Below are 14,578 nucleotides of genomic sequence, written 5' to 3'. Positions count from 1 at the left end.
CTCTTGTCTTCCACGCTGTCTGCAGGTCAAAGAGGACACAGCAACAGATACAAAATGTAAAGGGGTTATTTTATTATTGATTCAGAGGTTAGACAAGGCACCATTTGATCTAAAAAGAAATGCAAAAAAAAACCCAATTAAGTGTTATTTTTGCAGTCAATTAAAAAAAAAGTCTCTTTTGCATTTCTTCAGAATTGTGTGAATTCCAGCTTGGTCAAGATCACAGAAAAGCCACCCTGTTGCCAAGTAAGGCAGGCTTGGACTAGAGCCGCAGCCCCTCTGTTCAGCAGCAGAGAAACCTTGAGAAGTCTCTATGCCAGGGTTTAGGAATGCAGCAGGACAAGAACAATAAAACTTCCAGGAAAAGACCATGGCATCTTTTTTTCCTTTCCGTTTCAGAAATGATGAGTCATTTGTTCGTTTTGGTCCTCGCTGACAGGAAGCAACTTTAGAAAAATCACAGCAAACCTTGCAGTGGCCTCAGAGTATTAAGAGCCCATGAAAGAAGCCCTGAAAGTCCTGGAGAAGCCTGGAACGGCATCTAGTCCTACCCTCCTAACAGGTCAAGGACCCACGTCTGATTGCTGGCAGAGATATTTCACTCTGTACAATTGTTTTGCCTCCCCAAACTGTGATTTCTAAGGAGAAGACCATCTCCTCTTCACAATGATTCTCCTGAATAAGAAATCCAAACAAAACCCAACCAAATCAGCCCCCAAGCCCCTTGTCTACCACCTCCTTATTCCCCTCCCATCAATCTGAACCCCCTCCCAGCTGCCCTCCCTGCCTCCCCTGCACCCAGGGGAGGGCTGCAATGGGTGATGTAGCAGAGCGTGCAGCGTTTGGTGGTCTCTCATCTGGTTCACGGAGTCACTCAGCTGGAATAAATGGGAACAAAGAAAAAAAATAGATTTAGGGGAAAAAAAACAACCAAAATTAATCATGGTTTATGGCAGAAAAAGGCTGGTGAGCTGGATGTAGAGTGAGCGCAAAGGGGGAACGGAACGGAGAGTGGAAGAACACATTGTTCTTGCTGTGGAGTAAAACCATGACCAAATCCAGGAACACCAACTGGCCAGGAACCCCTCCTGCCATTACGGCAGCACTTACGGGGCTGCAGCTGTCCTTTAACTCTCTCGAGATGCCAAAACAAAAGCTACTTCCACTCAGAATTCCTTTACAGTCATCGAGATGCCGTGACAGCTCTAACACACTTTCCTCTCCACTACCCTGGAGCACAGCAGTCCCATGCTAAGCACTATCCCAACCTCCCCGCTCAGGCCACGCGCCGGGGGCTGCCCTTTCACGGAAAAGCCAGAGACGATCAACAAGGCAACAGCCATCTGGGGGATCTCAGGGGACTGCAGGCTGCTGACGAAACCAGCGCCGTTTACTTTTGAACCCTCTCTCCCCGCAGTCACGTGCTTTCAAGAGCAACAAGTCAGCAACTGCTTTCAGTTCCTGGTGTTATTTCCAGTTTGCTGGAAGGGAAGAGGTTGTTTCCCTGGAAAGGACGCACAAGGACACAGAGTGATTTTCAGACTAAAGAGAAATTATCAAGAAAAAGAGCACGGGATTCCTGAGAATTAGGCATCTGCTCTGGACACACAGCCCACAGCAGCTCAGTGCACAGGAAGGAGAGAGGCCATCTCCTCAAAAGAGGAGGGTACTCGACAACACTAAATCAGTAAACATACATGGAAGGCCAAAGGACAAAGCTTCATCTGGGCCAATCTGCATTTACAGCGGGATCCTCAAGGAAGGACTGGAAACCTGCATGGGCAAAGGTCATCGCCAGCCGTGCAGGGTCACCATACAGCAGCGTAACAGCCCCAAGAAGCCGGGGCACTAACCACACTGCACATGGTGTCCTCAAACAGAGCGCCTGATGGAGCTGTTTGATTTGCTCAAGGAACAAGTACATTTCCATGATCTCATAACGAAGGTCGTTGGCTCAAGGGCACATGAAGCCAGTGGTTAATAACGCTGTCTCTCAGGCCTTGAAAAATCATTTGTTTTGCAATAAGGCTTTATTTAGCCTTTGGGATCAGGAGAAGCTCAACACACCTTCGTCTGCTTGGCCAAAGCCAAGGCAAGAGTGAAGAGATAAAACCCAAGTCCTTTCCTTGTCCTCAGGAGATCCCAACTTGCCACACACAGTGACTGTCAGACTCTGATTAGAAACTTCATGTTATTAAAAAAAGCAAAAAGGATCTCACTAATATTTGCTGTATTGGGGGCCAAAAATGAGTGGCTGAAAACCCCTAGCTCTCAGCCACCCTCTGTCTGCCCCACAGGCCCCATCAGAACAGAAGACAGACTGTGCTCTCAGGTAACCTGCCATCCCACACATGTACAACAAGAGCAAGTTCTCACCAAGCCCTGAGCAGCAGTGCACAGCCGAGCCATCCCTCCCACATCTGCTCCCCGAGCCAACACACACGCAGCCCTTCACACGCTTCCCACAAGCAACCCCGTGTTTCGTTTCCTGCAGCCAGAAAGCATTACCTATCTGGCACCCCGTGAAGGTCCTTCGTCCCCACTGCTCAGCCCTGATCTCCAACCTTCTGCTAATCCCCTGTGGAGCAGCCAGGAGGAGCTGAAAGTACAGCTCCTTCCAGGGAGCTACAGCTCTAGAATGAAACAAAAGCTTTTTGACCCAAAGGGGTGCAAACCCCATCTCTGGCAGCGGGTGCTCTGGCTCGCTGCGACCTCTAGGGGTGAGATCTCCAGCATCCGCAGACAGACCGACATTCACATATACTGAGATAGAGACCGTTAACAGCTTGTTTAATAGAGAATTAGCACAGCCCTGTCCTGGGCTGCATCATCTAGTCCCCTCCTCTTCTACTCTGCTTAGCTCTTCACCCTCCCTATCCCCAAAGAGACAGAGATAGAGATGGAGAGACAGAGAAAGAAGGGAGAGCTCCATCCTGGGAGGGACAGAGCCCTAAATGAACATAACCAGGTCTTTACATGTTGCTCTCGAGAAGGCTGCCAGGATGCTAGCAAACACCACGTCGGGAGACTGGGAGGCATCCACCGCCGTATGGATCCCTCGCTTGCTGTAGTAGGACACCAGGGGAGAGGTCTGCGTGTGATAGGCCTTCAGGCGGGTTTTCAAGGCTGTTTCGTTATCGTCCGATCGGCGGATCAGGGGCTCTCCAGTGACCTGGGAGAAGCAAGGGGACAGTCTCCAGCCAGCTGCAGCCTGCCAAGCTCCCCCCTTCTCTCCGCAGCTGTGACAACCCCTGCTCCCTCCTCTGGGACAGGTTACAACGCAGAGCTGCAGAGACAAGTCCTCAGGCCTGCACAGGGGAGCGGGGCGAACCCAGGGCAGCTTCACCGAGTCCCAGAGCAGTCACTGAAGAGAGAAGGGATTCATGGTCTTTCCCCCACGCACCATTCTGCTTGCTAAAAGGAGCCTCGAGAACAGACACCAGCTACAGTTGCTTCCCAGGAGGGAAGCCAGTCGCAACCCACTGCAACTTCAGCTATGGACAGAGTCCAACAAGGTCTGAGGCTGGCAGAGCCCAAGCCAGCTCCGCAGAACGGCCATGCCCTTCACTCATCCCTCCAGGCCTCGCTCCCCATGGTGCCGTCAGCTCAGGCTGCCCAGGCAGCTCCCCACGCTCCCCAGAAAGCCAGGACAGAAGGTATGAGAGAAGGAAAGAAAGGAGGTTTTCCAGGGATGCTGCAAAGCATCAGCTAAACCCAAAGCAACGTAAGCTGCAGGCTTGGGAGCTCACATACATCGTCCTTCATGTGCTCTTTCGGGGGTCTGAACTCCTCGTGATAAGAGCGGCCACTCGCTGGGTGAATCAGCCTAAGACAGAAAGCAAGTGTCAGCAAAGTAGCCTGATGTCAGGACAAGGTCTCCTGAACCTGCCACTCAGCAGCACAGAAACATCTGCAATAGCAACCCAGTTAGACTCTCTCTATTAAGAAAAATCTCTTCCAGCTATTTCTGTACCAAGGGCCTCTTTAAACACTTGAAAAAAGCAGCTGCGCTAGGAGATGGAGAAGGGATTTTTACTTCATGCTTTACTGGGGAAGGGGGCTGGCTCCTGGAGGTGTGACAGTGCAACAGCAAACAGCGGGAGACGCCCGTGTGCCTGCACAGCCACGACTGACCCCGGTCAGGATGTTCAGCAGTGCCCAGACGCGTATGCGATGTCCTGCGTAAGGGAGCAGTAACAGCTCCAGAGAAACGAGAGCACAAAGGCATTAGCTGTCAGACACCAGGCTTAAAGGCCGAGCTGGGTCATCAAGGACACTGATTCGTATCAGCAACCTCTATTTATAGGCAGGGAAGGGGCTCTGGTCAAGGCTGGCTCAGGCACGGGAGAGCAGGCCAGGAATCAGGGCAGGAAGGCTCAAAGAGAGCAGAAGTCTGACACAGACCAGCATCACGGCTAGCCCTAAACACTGTGAGAATGACACGAGGATCCAAAATTAGGATGTTCTCCCCTAAACTAGGAAATCCCACCCTGTGCACTGAGTGTTTGGGAGAGAATAATTACCGTCCAGTGATTCTCCGGATGAGCAAGGAGTCGGGGATGCTGAACTCAATGACAGAGTCCAGCTTCTCTCTCCTCTTCTCCAGGAGCTCATCCAGCTGCAACAGAAAACACCCAGCTCAGCGGGACAGAGGCACAGCCGAGGGACCCATCTCTGGGGAAGGAGGAGATGCCAGAGCAGTCCCCGAACAGGAGCTCACGTACCATTTCAGCCTGCTTCACCGTGCGTGGGAAGCCATCCAGGAGGAAGCCGTTCTTGCAGGGAGGGGAGTCGAGGTTGTTCTCAATCAGCTCCACCACCATCTCGTCACTCACCTGCGGAGAGGAGAGACGGGCACACAGTCAGGAGGGACACCCCGATTTTACGCACCGCTGCCTCCAGAGCTGCTGTACCCACGCCAGCACCCGGGCTGCATCAGACCCTTTTTACAGCTGTTCCTGGTCCCAGAGGCAGCAGCCGCAGCGCAGGGCACTGCTGTTAACAGGGCGAAAACTGCGTGTGCAGACCTGCCCACGCCAGGGAAGCACTCCCTGCCACAGGTGTCAACACCAAGATGTGGCTAATGAGACATTTCACGCCAGGGACGCTCCAGCCTGTGCAGGGACTTGGACCAGTGCCGTAACCTCACTGTTACAAAGGTTGCTGTATTTCAAGGGTGACCGTCAGCTTGAAGACAAACTCCCTAGATTTTTTTTTTTAAACCAATTCACAATAGAAAATATCGACATAACCTTTATTTCCTGTTACTTTGTACCTTCACCCACACATCCCCCTCAGTAAGCAGGCCTGGCAGGAAGGGCAAAGCAGGAGAATTGCTCATTGACTCTCGTAAAACTTGTGCGAAGGTAAATGCCCAATAGCTGCTGACAAGCTCTGGCCTCGCTGGATAGTTTCCCCCCCCATCACCATCTCGGCATACCGCTGGGATTAGTGCCTTTTCTACACTGCAGCACTTGGAAAGTACTAACAGACACTGCAGCCCCAACAATAGCTGTTTATTTGAGAGTAGCTCTCCTCAGCAGCGCTGTTTTCTCCAGCGCATACAGCTGGGACCCAGCAGGACTGGGGATCAGACTGTCACAGCACACATAAACAAGAGCCCTGGAGCGGGAAGAGTACAGGCACGAGGCAGTTTGGGTGAAACAAGAAGTCACTTCTGTGCTTTCCTGATTACCCGTTTCGGAGAAAGTGGTCCTGCTTTGTAATTGGGCGTAAAAACCCATCCCAGGCTCTGAACGCTGCTGGGCTCCCAGCCGAGTTATCTTGGAGCCAGAGTACGCTGCCGGGATATACCTGCGGAGCAGCCCGGTGCCGGCTGCCACACACACGTGGCAGATACCAGCAGCCTTGCCAGATAACATCCCTATCTTTCATAACCAGCTGGGATATTGCAGACTCGATGTTGCAATGCAAGCTTTGAGCGAAGGCTGGAGATAAGTCACATCGCTCTTCCCACCCGTGGCCTGCAGATTCTCCGTGGGGTGTTACGAGCCTGTGACAGCCAGGAGCGATGCCCAAGATCTGCCCCACACCACTTAGCTTTGGGGCAAGTCACTGCCATTTGCTGTCCTTCAAGTTTCCCCAAGATATTTCAGTTACTTTGGTAAGATGATAAAATTCTCAGAAAATGAATATGTCAAAGATCCTAGCTCTTGTCTCTGGGGGATCCAAAGTGACTCTTTCACACAGCATTGCACAGCACCCGCTGCAACTACCACAGCAACACCCTCAAGTCCATTTTCACCTTACAGGTACAAGCATTTATGCAAGAGCTGGGGTGTAAAAGAACCCTCTGAACAAACTCTTCCACCCCACAGGAGTCCCGGTGTGACGTGAAGGGACACAGGAGCCGCAAAGCACGGCTGTACATGCTGCAGCTCCAAGGATACACCTTCACCTCAACTACCGTTCCAGAGCCACAACCCAGACTGTACCCCACCAACGTAAAAGCGCCATGGCAGAAAGAACCAGCCCAGGGACAGAGAGGCTGCTGGTAAGCAAGGAGCAATTTTGAATAGCACCAATGTTTTTATAGGGTGTATCTCCTGCAAGATAATGAGAGGGAAACCCCACACCCCCTCCTCCACTAATTGTGTTTTGTCACTAATTAGGAGGTGGATTTTGACTGCTGTCATCCCAGGTGCTGCCAGGCCATGTCCCCTCCCAGCACATCTCCTACTACCCACCAGCTTCCCCGCATCCATCGTCTCTTTGAGCCGCTTGCCCAGCTCGGACCCCGAAGCCACCATGGCCCGCAGCATGTCCCCGGTTGCCAGGTGGCACACGCAGTAGGTCTCGGCCAGTTTGGGAGCCTGCGGGAGAGGACAGACGTGAGGTGAGCTCGCCGGGACGGTGTGGGAGGCAGCGCCTCGGGGGCTGAGGCCCAGCCGGCGGTCGGGCCCCCCGTCCCGGTGGGGCCTTGTCCCCGCTCCGCCGCGGCAGGACGGGCTGTGACCGGCCAGCACGTGGCAGGGCCCGGCACACAGCCCTGGGGGCCCGGTGCTCCGGGAGCGGGGCCGAGAGAGCGGGCCCGGGACAGAGGGCCCCGGCACCCTGAGGTGGCCCGGGGGGCGGGGGCGGGCCGTATGCCTGAGCCCCCGGGGGAAAGGAGGTCCGGGGCCCTCCGGAGCGGGGCAAGGCCGCACGCCCCCCGTCCCTCGGCGGGGGAAGGGGGGCCGGACGCCCGCGTCCCTCCAGGCGGGGGCTCAGACGCTGGGCCGGGGGAGGGCCGGGTGGCCCGTTCCCGCCGGCCGCTCCCGGGAGGCGGTCCGGGACCCCCGCGTACCCCCTCACCCCAGTACCCCCTCACCTGCGTGCCCTTGCCGGCGCCGGGCGGCCCCAGCAGGACGGCACGGATGCCCTGCCGGAGCCCCGGGCCCGGGGCCTGCCCGCGGCCGCCCCCCGCCTGCGCGCTCGGAGCCATGGCCGCCACCGACTGCGCGCCCGCCCCGCGGCCAGGGGGCGGCGACGTCGGGGCCGTGCGCCTCGTGGGCGGGGTTACGCGGGGAGTGGGCGGGGTTACGCGGGGAGTGGGCGGGGTCAGGCGGTGCTGCGTGTGCCGCCGGCCCCCGCGTGGGGTGAGTGCCCCGCGCCGCGGTGCGTGTGCAGTGCGTCACCGCACGGCTCCGTGGGCACTGCGGGGCTCTGCGCCGCGCTGCCGAGGCACGGTGGCTCTCTGCCCTCCTCCCCGTGCGGTGCCCTCTGCACGGCTCCCCCCCATCCTGCGCGGCGCAGGGCTGGGCGCTGGGCCAGAGCACCGGGGCAACGGGCCAGGGTCTCACGGGGGGCAGGAGCGTCCTTGGCCCTGGTTGCCAGGAGAGCCCGTGGCAAAGCCAAGACCACAGAGTTAAATACCAGAACCCGGGATACGTGGGTCCCTGTCACCTCCTCAGCGGGGGCAGCTACCCCTCCCCACACAGAATGTCTCCTCAGCGGCACCAGAGAGGGAGTTGCGAATTAACAAGAGGAGGATAAAAGTTCCCTGCTCAGCCTGTGGTGTTTGTGGGATGGAGCAGTGGAACCGTTTCCAAGTGCACAAATGCAAGCAAAGACACGACTGATGGACCAGACGGGGCATCCGCATGCATGGCACAGCTGGATCTGCTGCCGGGAAACCCACCGAAACTGCCAGCAGCAGCACAAGGACAGAATCAGTCCCTGAGGTCTTCCCGACTACCTCCGCCGATGTCCCAGCCAAACAGGCGCTGCTCAGCCTTTAATCTGCAGGAAGCCTGGTTTCCCTGGCAGCAGTATTTTGGAGGTATTTTTGGCTCTCTTCCCCCCGAGGGTCCCTGCGCATGCGATGCACGCGCAGCCAGGAGCGCCCTTGCACCAGGGCTGAGCTGCAGGCAGGCTCGCAACGCTCCGCATTGTCGGGCTGGGGATGAGCTGCCGGCACGGCGGGGACACGGTGAGAACCCAGAGCGTCTGTGGGGGGCAGTCCCAGCCCTGGGAGGGGGTGAGCGAGGAGAGAAGCATTCCCCGAAAGGGATGAAGGATGCTTGGAGGCAGCTCAGCCAATGAGGTGGCTGGGTTTGGTTGCCATGGCCACGGTTGTGAGGCAGAGCAGGGAGGGGGGCGCTGGGAACAAGGGGTGCAGAGCCCCCCAACCCCTCTGCAGGGGTAGCTGGTCCAAGGGTTTGGGGCAGGCAGGGAAGCAGGGCAGGACAAACAGCCGCCACTGGGGCCGGTTCATTCTCTTGGGAGACCCATGGGCATAATCAGTTTAAATGCTTTCTAAGGTAACGGGGTGGGGGGGGCCGCACGGGGCTGCTGGGAAGCTGGCTTGCCTGACACAGTGAGGAGGGGGCTCGCGAGGGATGCCTGCGGATGCTGAGTTTTGGGAACGGTGGGTGGGAGAGGTGCCCCTCTCCCTCGTTAACCCCTTGCACTGCCTCTCCCCAGAGACCTTGGACCCCCAGCAACAGCTACACCTCGGGGTGCTGCGGGAGCTCGGCGTTCCTCGGGGGGCCCCCCTGGCAGCAATCCTAGTCACCCAGGAGCGAGGCGTTGGACCTTGGTAAGGAGGGGATGCCCAGGGCTGGCAGGAATGACCCACTTAATTGCTCATCATTTCTGTGCCCAACCAGGGCGGGCTGGGTGCTGGTTAGCAATTTCTTTGGGGAGTGAAGTGTAAGGCTGGAGGAGTTGCTCTCCTTTCCCAAGTATGAAGCTCTAAGAGCTTCAAAGCCCAGTTTTTCTCCCCATTCCCCATCTTTGGAATTTGCCGTTGGTGCTTGCTCAATGCATTACAACACCCTGCCGCTCCGGGGTCAGCGTGGTCTTTCTCCTAGTGCCCCTCTGAAATGTCCTAAGTTGGTCTCTGCAGAGGAGGAGGAGGTGGTGTGCAGCTCTGAGAAATGAAACCTCTGTCTCCTGCTCGCTTCAGATCAGAGGGACTGTGTTCCTGTAAGACCTGGATTATTGGAGTGGAAATGTTTCATGCGAGCCCGTGCTAGGTTTTCAGCTCCTTGGGTTATGGGATGGGCTGGAACCAGGGGAGGAGATTATTAACACTAAGTGTGCAAGCTTAAAGATAAAGCTCTGCTAAGTGCGTGAGCCGGGAAACACTGTGCAGCGTAACTTGTCCCCCTGTTCCACACCCCGTGCCATGGGAGAGAGGCGAAACTGGAACCACAGCATGGATCCAGAGCATCCCCAGGCCAGTCGGCACCAGCTGTGCTCTTTAAAGATGCCTCCCTTTCATGGAAGGTGGGCCCGTGAGACTCAGCTATTTGGAAACCACAAGGGAACTTCACCCCACGCAATGTAAAGCAGATCTAGCTACATGCCGGAGCGTGAAGGGACATGTTCTGGCATTTATAGGCTATCCGTTTTGCAGTGAAATTGGCTTTGTTGTTAACTGTGTTGGTGCCTGGACCGCTGCTGAAGAAGACAGGGCTGCTCTGTGCCAAAACGAAGCTCTGAACTGCAGAGAAATGCGTCTTCTCCCCCTGGAGAAGATGCTTTAACCCACCGTCAGGCTCTCAGCTGAGGTGCTGGTTTGGAGGAGAGCAGCAGAGAGCTCTACCCAGGGCAGTGCTGCCATGTACGGCCCGTGGGAGGGACGGGGAGCACCTCAGGGTGCAGACTGGGTGCTGTACGCTGGTGGAACTTCTGGGCCCTGCCTCTAATATTCCCTTTCTTTTTCCAGCATGCTGCATACTTAGAAGCTATACCCTACTCGAGGAGGCTTTAAACTGGCATTGTCACACCTTGACCATGAACGGGTACTTGAACGAATCCAATTTCATGATGGTGGAGGAGGGCTTCACCACCAGAGACCTCCTGGAGAACCTCCTTGTGGAGCTGTGCCAGGTGGTAAGGGCTGCGGCTCTGCTGCTCCCCGGCAGCCAGCACCCCCTTGGCAGAGACGGTTGTGGGGAGGCGACTGCTGCTCACTCCAGCTTTCTCCTAGAGTGACCAGCAAGCCTTCTTCGTGGCAGACCTTGGGGACATTGTGAAGAAACACCTGCATTTCCTGAAGGCCTTGCCTCGTGTGAAACCCTACTTCCCGGTCAAGTGCAACGGCAGTGAAGGAGTGATACGGCTGCTGGCTGAGCTGGGGGCAGGCTTTGCCTGTACCACCAAGGTAGGGCTGTGGGAGGACAGCTCGGGGCGAGCATCCTTTGGGCGTTTGTGGGAGAGTGGCAGAGCTCACCTTCCTTCCCTTTTTCCACTCACTAGATGACATTTACAGGGGCAGGAGTCTCCCTCTGCTGTCAAAACCCTCCCGATGCAGCCCCAAAATCCCCGTGTTCTCTCTCTGGTGACTCAGGCTTGTTCCTTTTGACCGACATTCCTGACTCTACCTGGTGTCCTGGCTGGCAGGCTTGGCTGGTGGCAAGGCACATCCCTGGGGGCCACTGCCGCAGCCGTCCAACTCTTGGGGCCTTTCAGGCTGAGCCTAGAGCTCCCTGCTCCCTCCTGCTTCTCATTCGCTCGCAGCCAGATTCCCAGGGAGGATCCAAAGTTAAGCCACTTAACTTGTACGTAATTAAACAGGACGTGTTACCAGGAGGAGAAAGTGCAAAGAGTCGTGACAGCTCAGACCAGCGCTGCGGCCGTGACCCTCACTGCAGCTCACAGGGGACACGCGCGCCAAACCCACGCCTGCTAACCCCACTTGTTTTCTCTCCTCCTGGTCTCATGCCGCTTGTAAACACCTTACCGCAACCTGCCCCTGCCACGACAAAGTCCACTGTGATCCCTTTGAGATCTCGCGGATTTTCCCTGAAAAACCCAGGCTGCAATGCCGGCGGTTTGCCCTTTGCAATGCTGCAAGCTGGCTGAGCCCCGAGGCTGACTGCGGCCAGGTACGGGCAGCGACGGTCCCGGGGACCTGCCTGCACCTGCCTGCACACGTGCCGTTTCTCTGCAGGCAGAGATTGCACGGGTTCAAAGCATCGGAGTCCCAGCTGATAAGATCTTCTACAGCAGCCCCTGCAAGCAGGTTGCCCACATCAAATACGCAGCCAGCCGCAGCGTGCAGCTGATGACCTTCGACAACGAGGTGGAGCTGAGCAAGGTGGCCAGGAGCCACCCTCGTGCCAGGCGGGTGTCATTGGAGTGGGGGGGCTGGAGCGGGAGCTGGGGAGATGGCTGGGAGGTGACGGAGGGTCTGAAGACCCCTCAACACAGTGTGGCTTTGCTCTGCAGGATGTTGTTGGGTATTGCTGCTGACTCCAGCCCCTCCGCCCATCCCAACATGACGTTTGGGACCACGCTCAAGTCCTGCCGACACCTGCTAGAGACAGCGAAGGAGCAGGCTGTGGAGGTTGTTGGCATCAGGTACAGCACGTGGTCCTTTTTCCATAGGGGTGCTCGGTCCGTGTTGGAGGGGACCGTGGGGAGCTCTGCCTTGCCGGAACAGCGCAGGGCTCCATGGAGCCGCCGGCTGCTCTGGCTGGGAGTGAGGTGGAGGCTGCATCTGGGGAGACTGACCCTTTTTGGGACCAATTTGGGGCATGTTTGGCCCTCAGAGAGGGTCTGGGGGGGCTCTGCAGGGCCGGCTTGGCAGTCTGGCTTGGGATGGTGTGTGGGAAGTGCAGAGCTGCCCGCAGTGAGTGATAATCCCAGTGCCAGGTCCCCTCGCTGCTCTCTGGGGATGGGCGAGCCCTGCTGAAACAGGGATTGTGCCCTCAGCTTTCACCTTGGGAGCTGCGGTCTGGAGCCCCAGGCCTTCGCTCGGTCTGTGGCCGCGGCGCAGCTGGCCATTGAGGTGGGCACAGAGCTGGGCTACCGGATGCACCTCCTGGACATCGGAGGGGGATTCCCCGGCACCGAGGACACCAGAGCCCAGTTCAAAGAGGTACGTGGCTCCCAATGCCTGCACTTGCAGGCAGAGCACGAGGCTGGAGGGTCTCACTGGGTCTGGCTCCCTGCAGAGGGACCGAGCTAACCGAGGGGGAACATCTTCTTCCCATCCAGATCGCTGCCGTGATAAACTCTGCCTTGGACTTGTATTTCCCAGACGGCTGCGGGGTGGAGATCATCGCGAGACCGGGGCGATACTACGTCACCTCTGCCTTCACCTTAGCTGCCAGCATCACTGCCATGGAAGAGGTTCCTGCGGAGCAGCCTGGCTCTGACGGTAGGTGGGATGATGGGATGGGGCCGCTGATGTCCCCGAGCCCCCCTCAACCCTCTCCCTGCTCCCCCCGCAGAGGAAGAGTCTGGCGGCAAGAATAGCCTGGTGTATCACCTCAACGATGGCATCTACGGCACCTTCAGCTGCCTCCTGTTTGACAGTCCCTGCCCCAGACCTCAGCTGCACAAGGTGAGAGTCTGGCCCAGCTCAAGGAGACCCCAGCAGGTCCCTCGCATTGCGTCCCGTCACCTCACCCACCCCTGCCCGCCCTTCCTCCTGGCTGACCCCCGGCTCCATGCCGGAGCAGAGCGGAGGCCGTGGGGAAGAGGCCATGGCGGTGTACCAGCAGGGCCGTAGCCAGAGTCCGTGGGCTCCTGGGGTCAGACTTTGGGGCGAGTGGAGACGAAGGAGGTCACTGTGGCACTGGTGCATCCTCCTCCTCCTCTGCGCCCGCTCCATCTCTCCCCTGCAGAGACCCTGCCCAGACCACCCCTCGCGCAGCAGCAGCCTCCGGGGCCCCCCAGCACACACGGAGGATCGCATTGCCGACGGCCTGGAGCTGCCTGAGCTGCACGTCGGGGACTGGTTGATTTTTGAGGACATGGGTGCCTACACCATCGCAACCTCCTCCTCGCCTGGGGGGTGTCCCCAGCCGCAGATCACCTATGCCATGTCCCGCATGGCCTGGTAAGAGATGGTCCTGGGCGAGCGGGGCGAGGGGGCAAGGCTGAATCCCACGGGAGACGCTGGCTTCCCCTCCAACTGGGCTCTTTGCTCAAGGGAGAGGATCAAATCTGAGCCCTAGAACCTGGAGATTCGGGGTAGAAACCTGGCCTTGGAGGGAAAACTCACATTTTTTTAAAATATTGACAGACTTGAGCCAGTTTTTCACTGGGGAAGCCAGAGGCAGCTCGGCTCGGCTCTGGGGGACATGAGAGCCCCTGAGCTCCCCCTTGCCCGAGCACATCCTGCAGCATTTCGGGAGGGGCTGCTCCCCCTTGCTCCCCGTCGGGTGTCTCCCTCTTGCAGGAAAGCCGTCCAGCTCTTCCAGGGAAAGCCACCGCAAACAGAAGATGACCGCGAGAGCGTCTGCGCCCCGCTGTCCTGCGGCTGGGAGATGGCGGAGACGCTGTGTGTCACCCCTGTCTTCGCTCCGGCCAGCATCATCTGAGCAACGCCGGTACCAGGGTTTGGGGGGGTAAAGGTCCCATGCCTCCCGCCCTGTCTGCCGCCGGCATCGCCCCGCTCCGCTCTCACGGGGACCCGCGGCGAGGACTTTGAAGTGTTCACCATAAATCCCGTTCCTCCTGCTCGTGCGGTGTCGTGTGCCTACTAAAGGGGTGGGCGAGTGGTGCCCGGCAGGTTTGGGTTTCTTTTTTTTTGAGAGTTACGGAAATGAATGGCTGTCCAGCGTGGCTCGGGGTTTCGTACGAGGAAGCCCCCGGCTCTTCCTCCCTGCCCTGCGCTGAAGGTGGTGGAGAATCGGTCTGCAATAAGCAATTGGCTGCATAACGAGGCTTTGCTCATTAGGGAAGCTGAGGTCCTTCACCCAAACCTTGGACGCTGTGTGTTCTGGCATCCAGAGGGACCCCTGGGATTTCGGGGAGGGGGGGTATGGAAATAGGGGGATGGGTTCTGGGACGTGGGGGGAAGACCTGCGGTCCCCGAGCTCTCGTCAGCCCTAACGAAGCCCCCTGCCCATGGGACGGGGAGGGTCCCACAGAGCTACAGCACTGCAGTGGGGGGAGATGGGGAACCAGGAGCCCATAGGAGCCAAAACACGGCGACACTGTGAGACCCTGAGAGCCAGAGACTGGGGGGCACCGGGAGCACCCTGCAGCATGGGGTGGGGACACTGGGGGGCTCTGGGGACACTGGGGGACACTGGGGGCTCTGGGGACACTGGGGGGCTCTGGGGACACTGGGGACACTGGGGGGCTCTGGGGGACACTGGGGGGCTCTGGGGAC

At 57.9% G+C, this 14,578-nt stretch overlaps 2 protein-coding genes across 5 annotated transcripts; one reads left to right on the top strand and one right to left on the bottom strand.

Annotated features, from left to right (window-relative positions):
- Positions 1 to 50: 50 nt before the first annotated feature.
- On the bottom strand, positions 51 to 7,489 carry AK2 (adenylate kinase 2). 2 transcript variants are annotated; one of them, XM_054802008.1, is made up of 7 exons: positions 7,331 to 7,489; positions 6,708 to 6,833; positions 4,725 to 4,835; positions 4,524 to 4,618; positions 3,754 to 3,826; positions 2,977 to 3,172; positions 51 to 878 (listed from the first exon to the last, which is right to left on the bottom strand). In XM_054802008.1, the coding sequence occupies exons 1-7, from the start codon at positions 7,442 to 7,444 to the stop codon at positions 871 to 873; spliced, it is 723 nt and encodes a 240-aa protein (XP_054657983.1). In that variant the 5' UTR covers positions 7,445 to 7,489; the 3' UTR covers positions 51 to 870. The 2 variants fall into 2 exon arrangements, with proteins under 2 accessions (XP_054657983.1, XP_054657982.1); XM_054802007.1 differs by having other exon boundaries at positions 51 to 3,172.
- A 98-nt stretch (positions 7,490 to 7,587) lies between these two features.
- On the top strand, positions 7,588 to 13,921 carry AZIN2 (antizyme inhibitor 2). Of its 3 annotated transcripts, none has more exons than XM_054802005.1 (11): positions 7,588 to 8,431; positions 8,926 to 9,040; positions 10,175 to 10,338; positions 10,439 to 10,612; positions 11,402 to 11,574; positions 11,680 to 11,811; positions 12,166 to 12,331; positions 12,451 to 12,613; positions 12,687 to 12,799; positions 13,083 to 13,297; positions 13,640 to 13,921. In XM_054802005.1, exons 3-11 carry the CDS (start codon positions 10,243 to 10,245, stop codon positions 13,779 to 13,781), a joined length of 1,374 nt encoding a protein of 457 aa, XP_054657980.1. In that variant the 5' UTR covers positions 7,588 to 8,431; positions 8,926 to 9,040; positions 10,175 to 10,242; the 3' UTR covers positions 13,782 to 13,921. The 3 variants fall into 3 exon arrangements, with proteins under 3 accessions (XP_054657980.1, XP_054657979.1, XP_054657981.1); XM_054802004.1 differs by having other exon boundaries at positions 10,175 to 10,341; XM_054802006.1 differs by lacking the exons at positions 7,588 to 8,431; positions 8,926 to 9,040; positions 10,175 to 10,338; positions 11,402 to 11,574 and having other exon boundaries at positions 10,502 to 10,612.
- The last annotated feature ends 657 nt before the right edge of the window (positions 13,922 to 14,578 follow it).

The sequence above is a fragment of the Grus americana genome, chromosome 23, assembly GCF_028858705.1.
Source record: "Grus americana isolate bGruAme1 chromosome 23, bGruAme1.mat, whole genome shotgun sequence".
Classification (NCBI taxonomy): Eukaryota; Metazoa; Chordata; class Aves; order Gruiformes; family Gruidae; genus Grus; species Grus americana.
Note: the sequence above shows the minus strand (reverse complement) of the source record. Positions and strands in the feature narration are given on the sequence as shown.

Coding starts and splice junctions, on each gene's coding strand:
- AK2 (XM_054802007.1), bottom strand. CDS start 7,444: ATGGCTCCGAGCGCGCAGGCGGGGGGCGGCCGCGGGCAGGCCCCGGGC. Junction 6,834..7,330: donor GCGCCGGCAAGGGCACGCAG/GTGAGGGGGTAC, acceptor CCTCTCCCGCAG/GCTCCCAAACTGGCCGAGAC. Junction 4,619..4,724: donor CGGTGAAGCAGGCTGAAATG/GTACGTGAGCTC, acceptor TTTCTGTTGCAG/CTGGATGAGCTCCTGGAGAA.
- AZIN2 (XM_054802004.1), top strand. CDS start 10,243: ATGAACGGGTACTTGAACGAATCCAATTTCATGATGGTGGAGGAGGGC. Junction 11,575..11,679: donor AGGAGCCACCCTCGTGCCAG/GCGGGTGTCATT, acceptor TTTGCTCTGCAG/GATGTTGTTGGGTATTGCTG. Junction 12,332..12,450: donor CCAGAGCCCAGTTCAAAGAG/GTACGTGGCTCC, acceptor CTTCCCATCCAG/ATCGCTGCCGTGATAAACTC.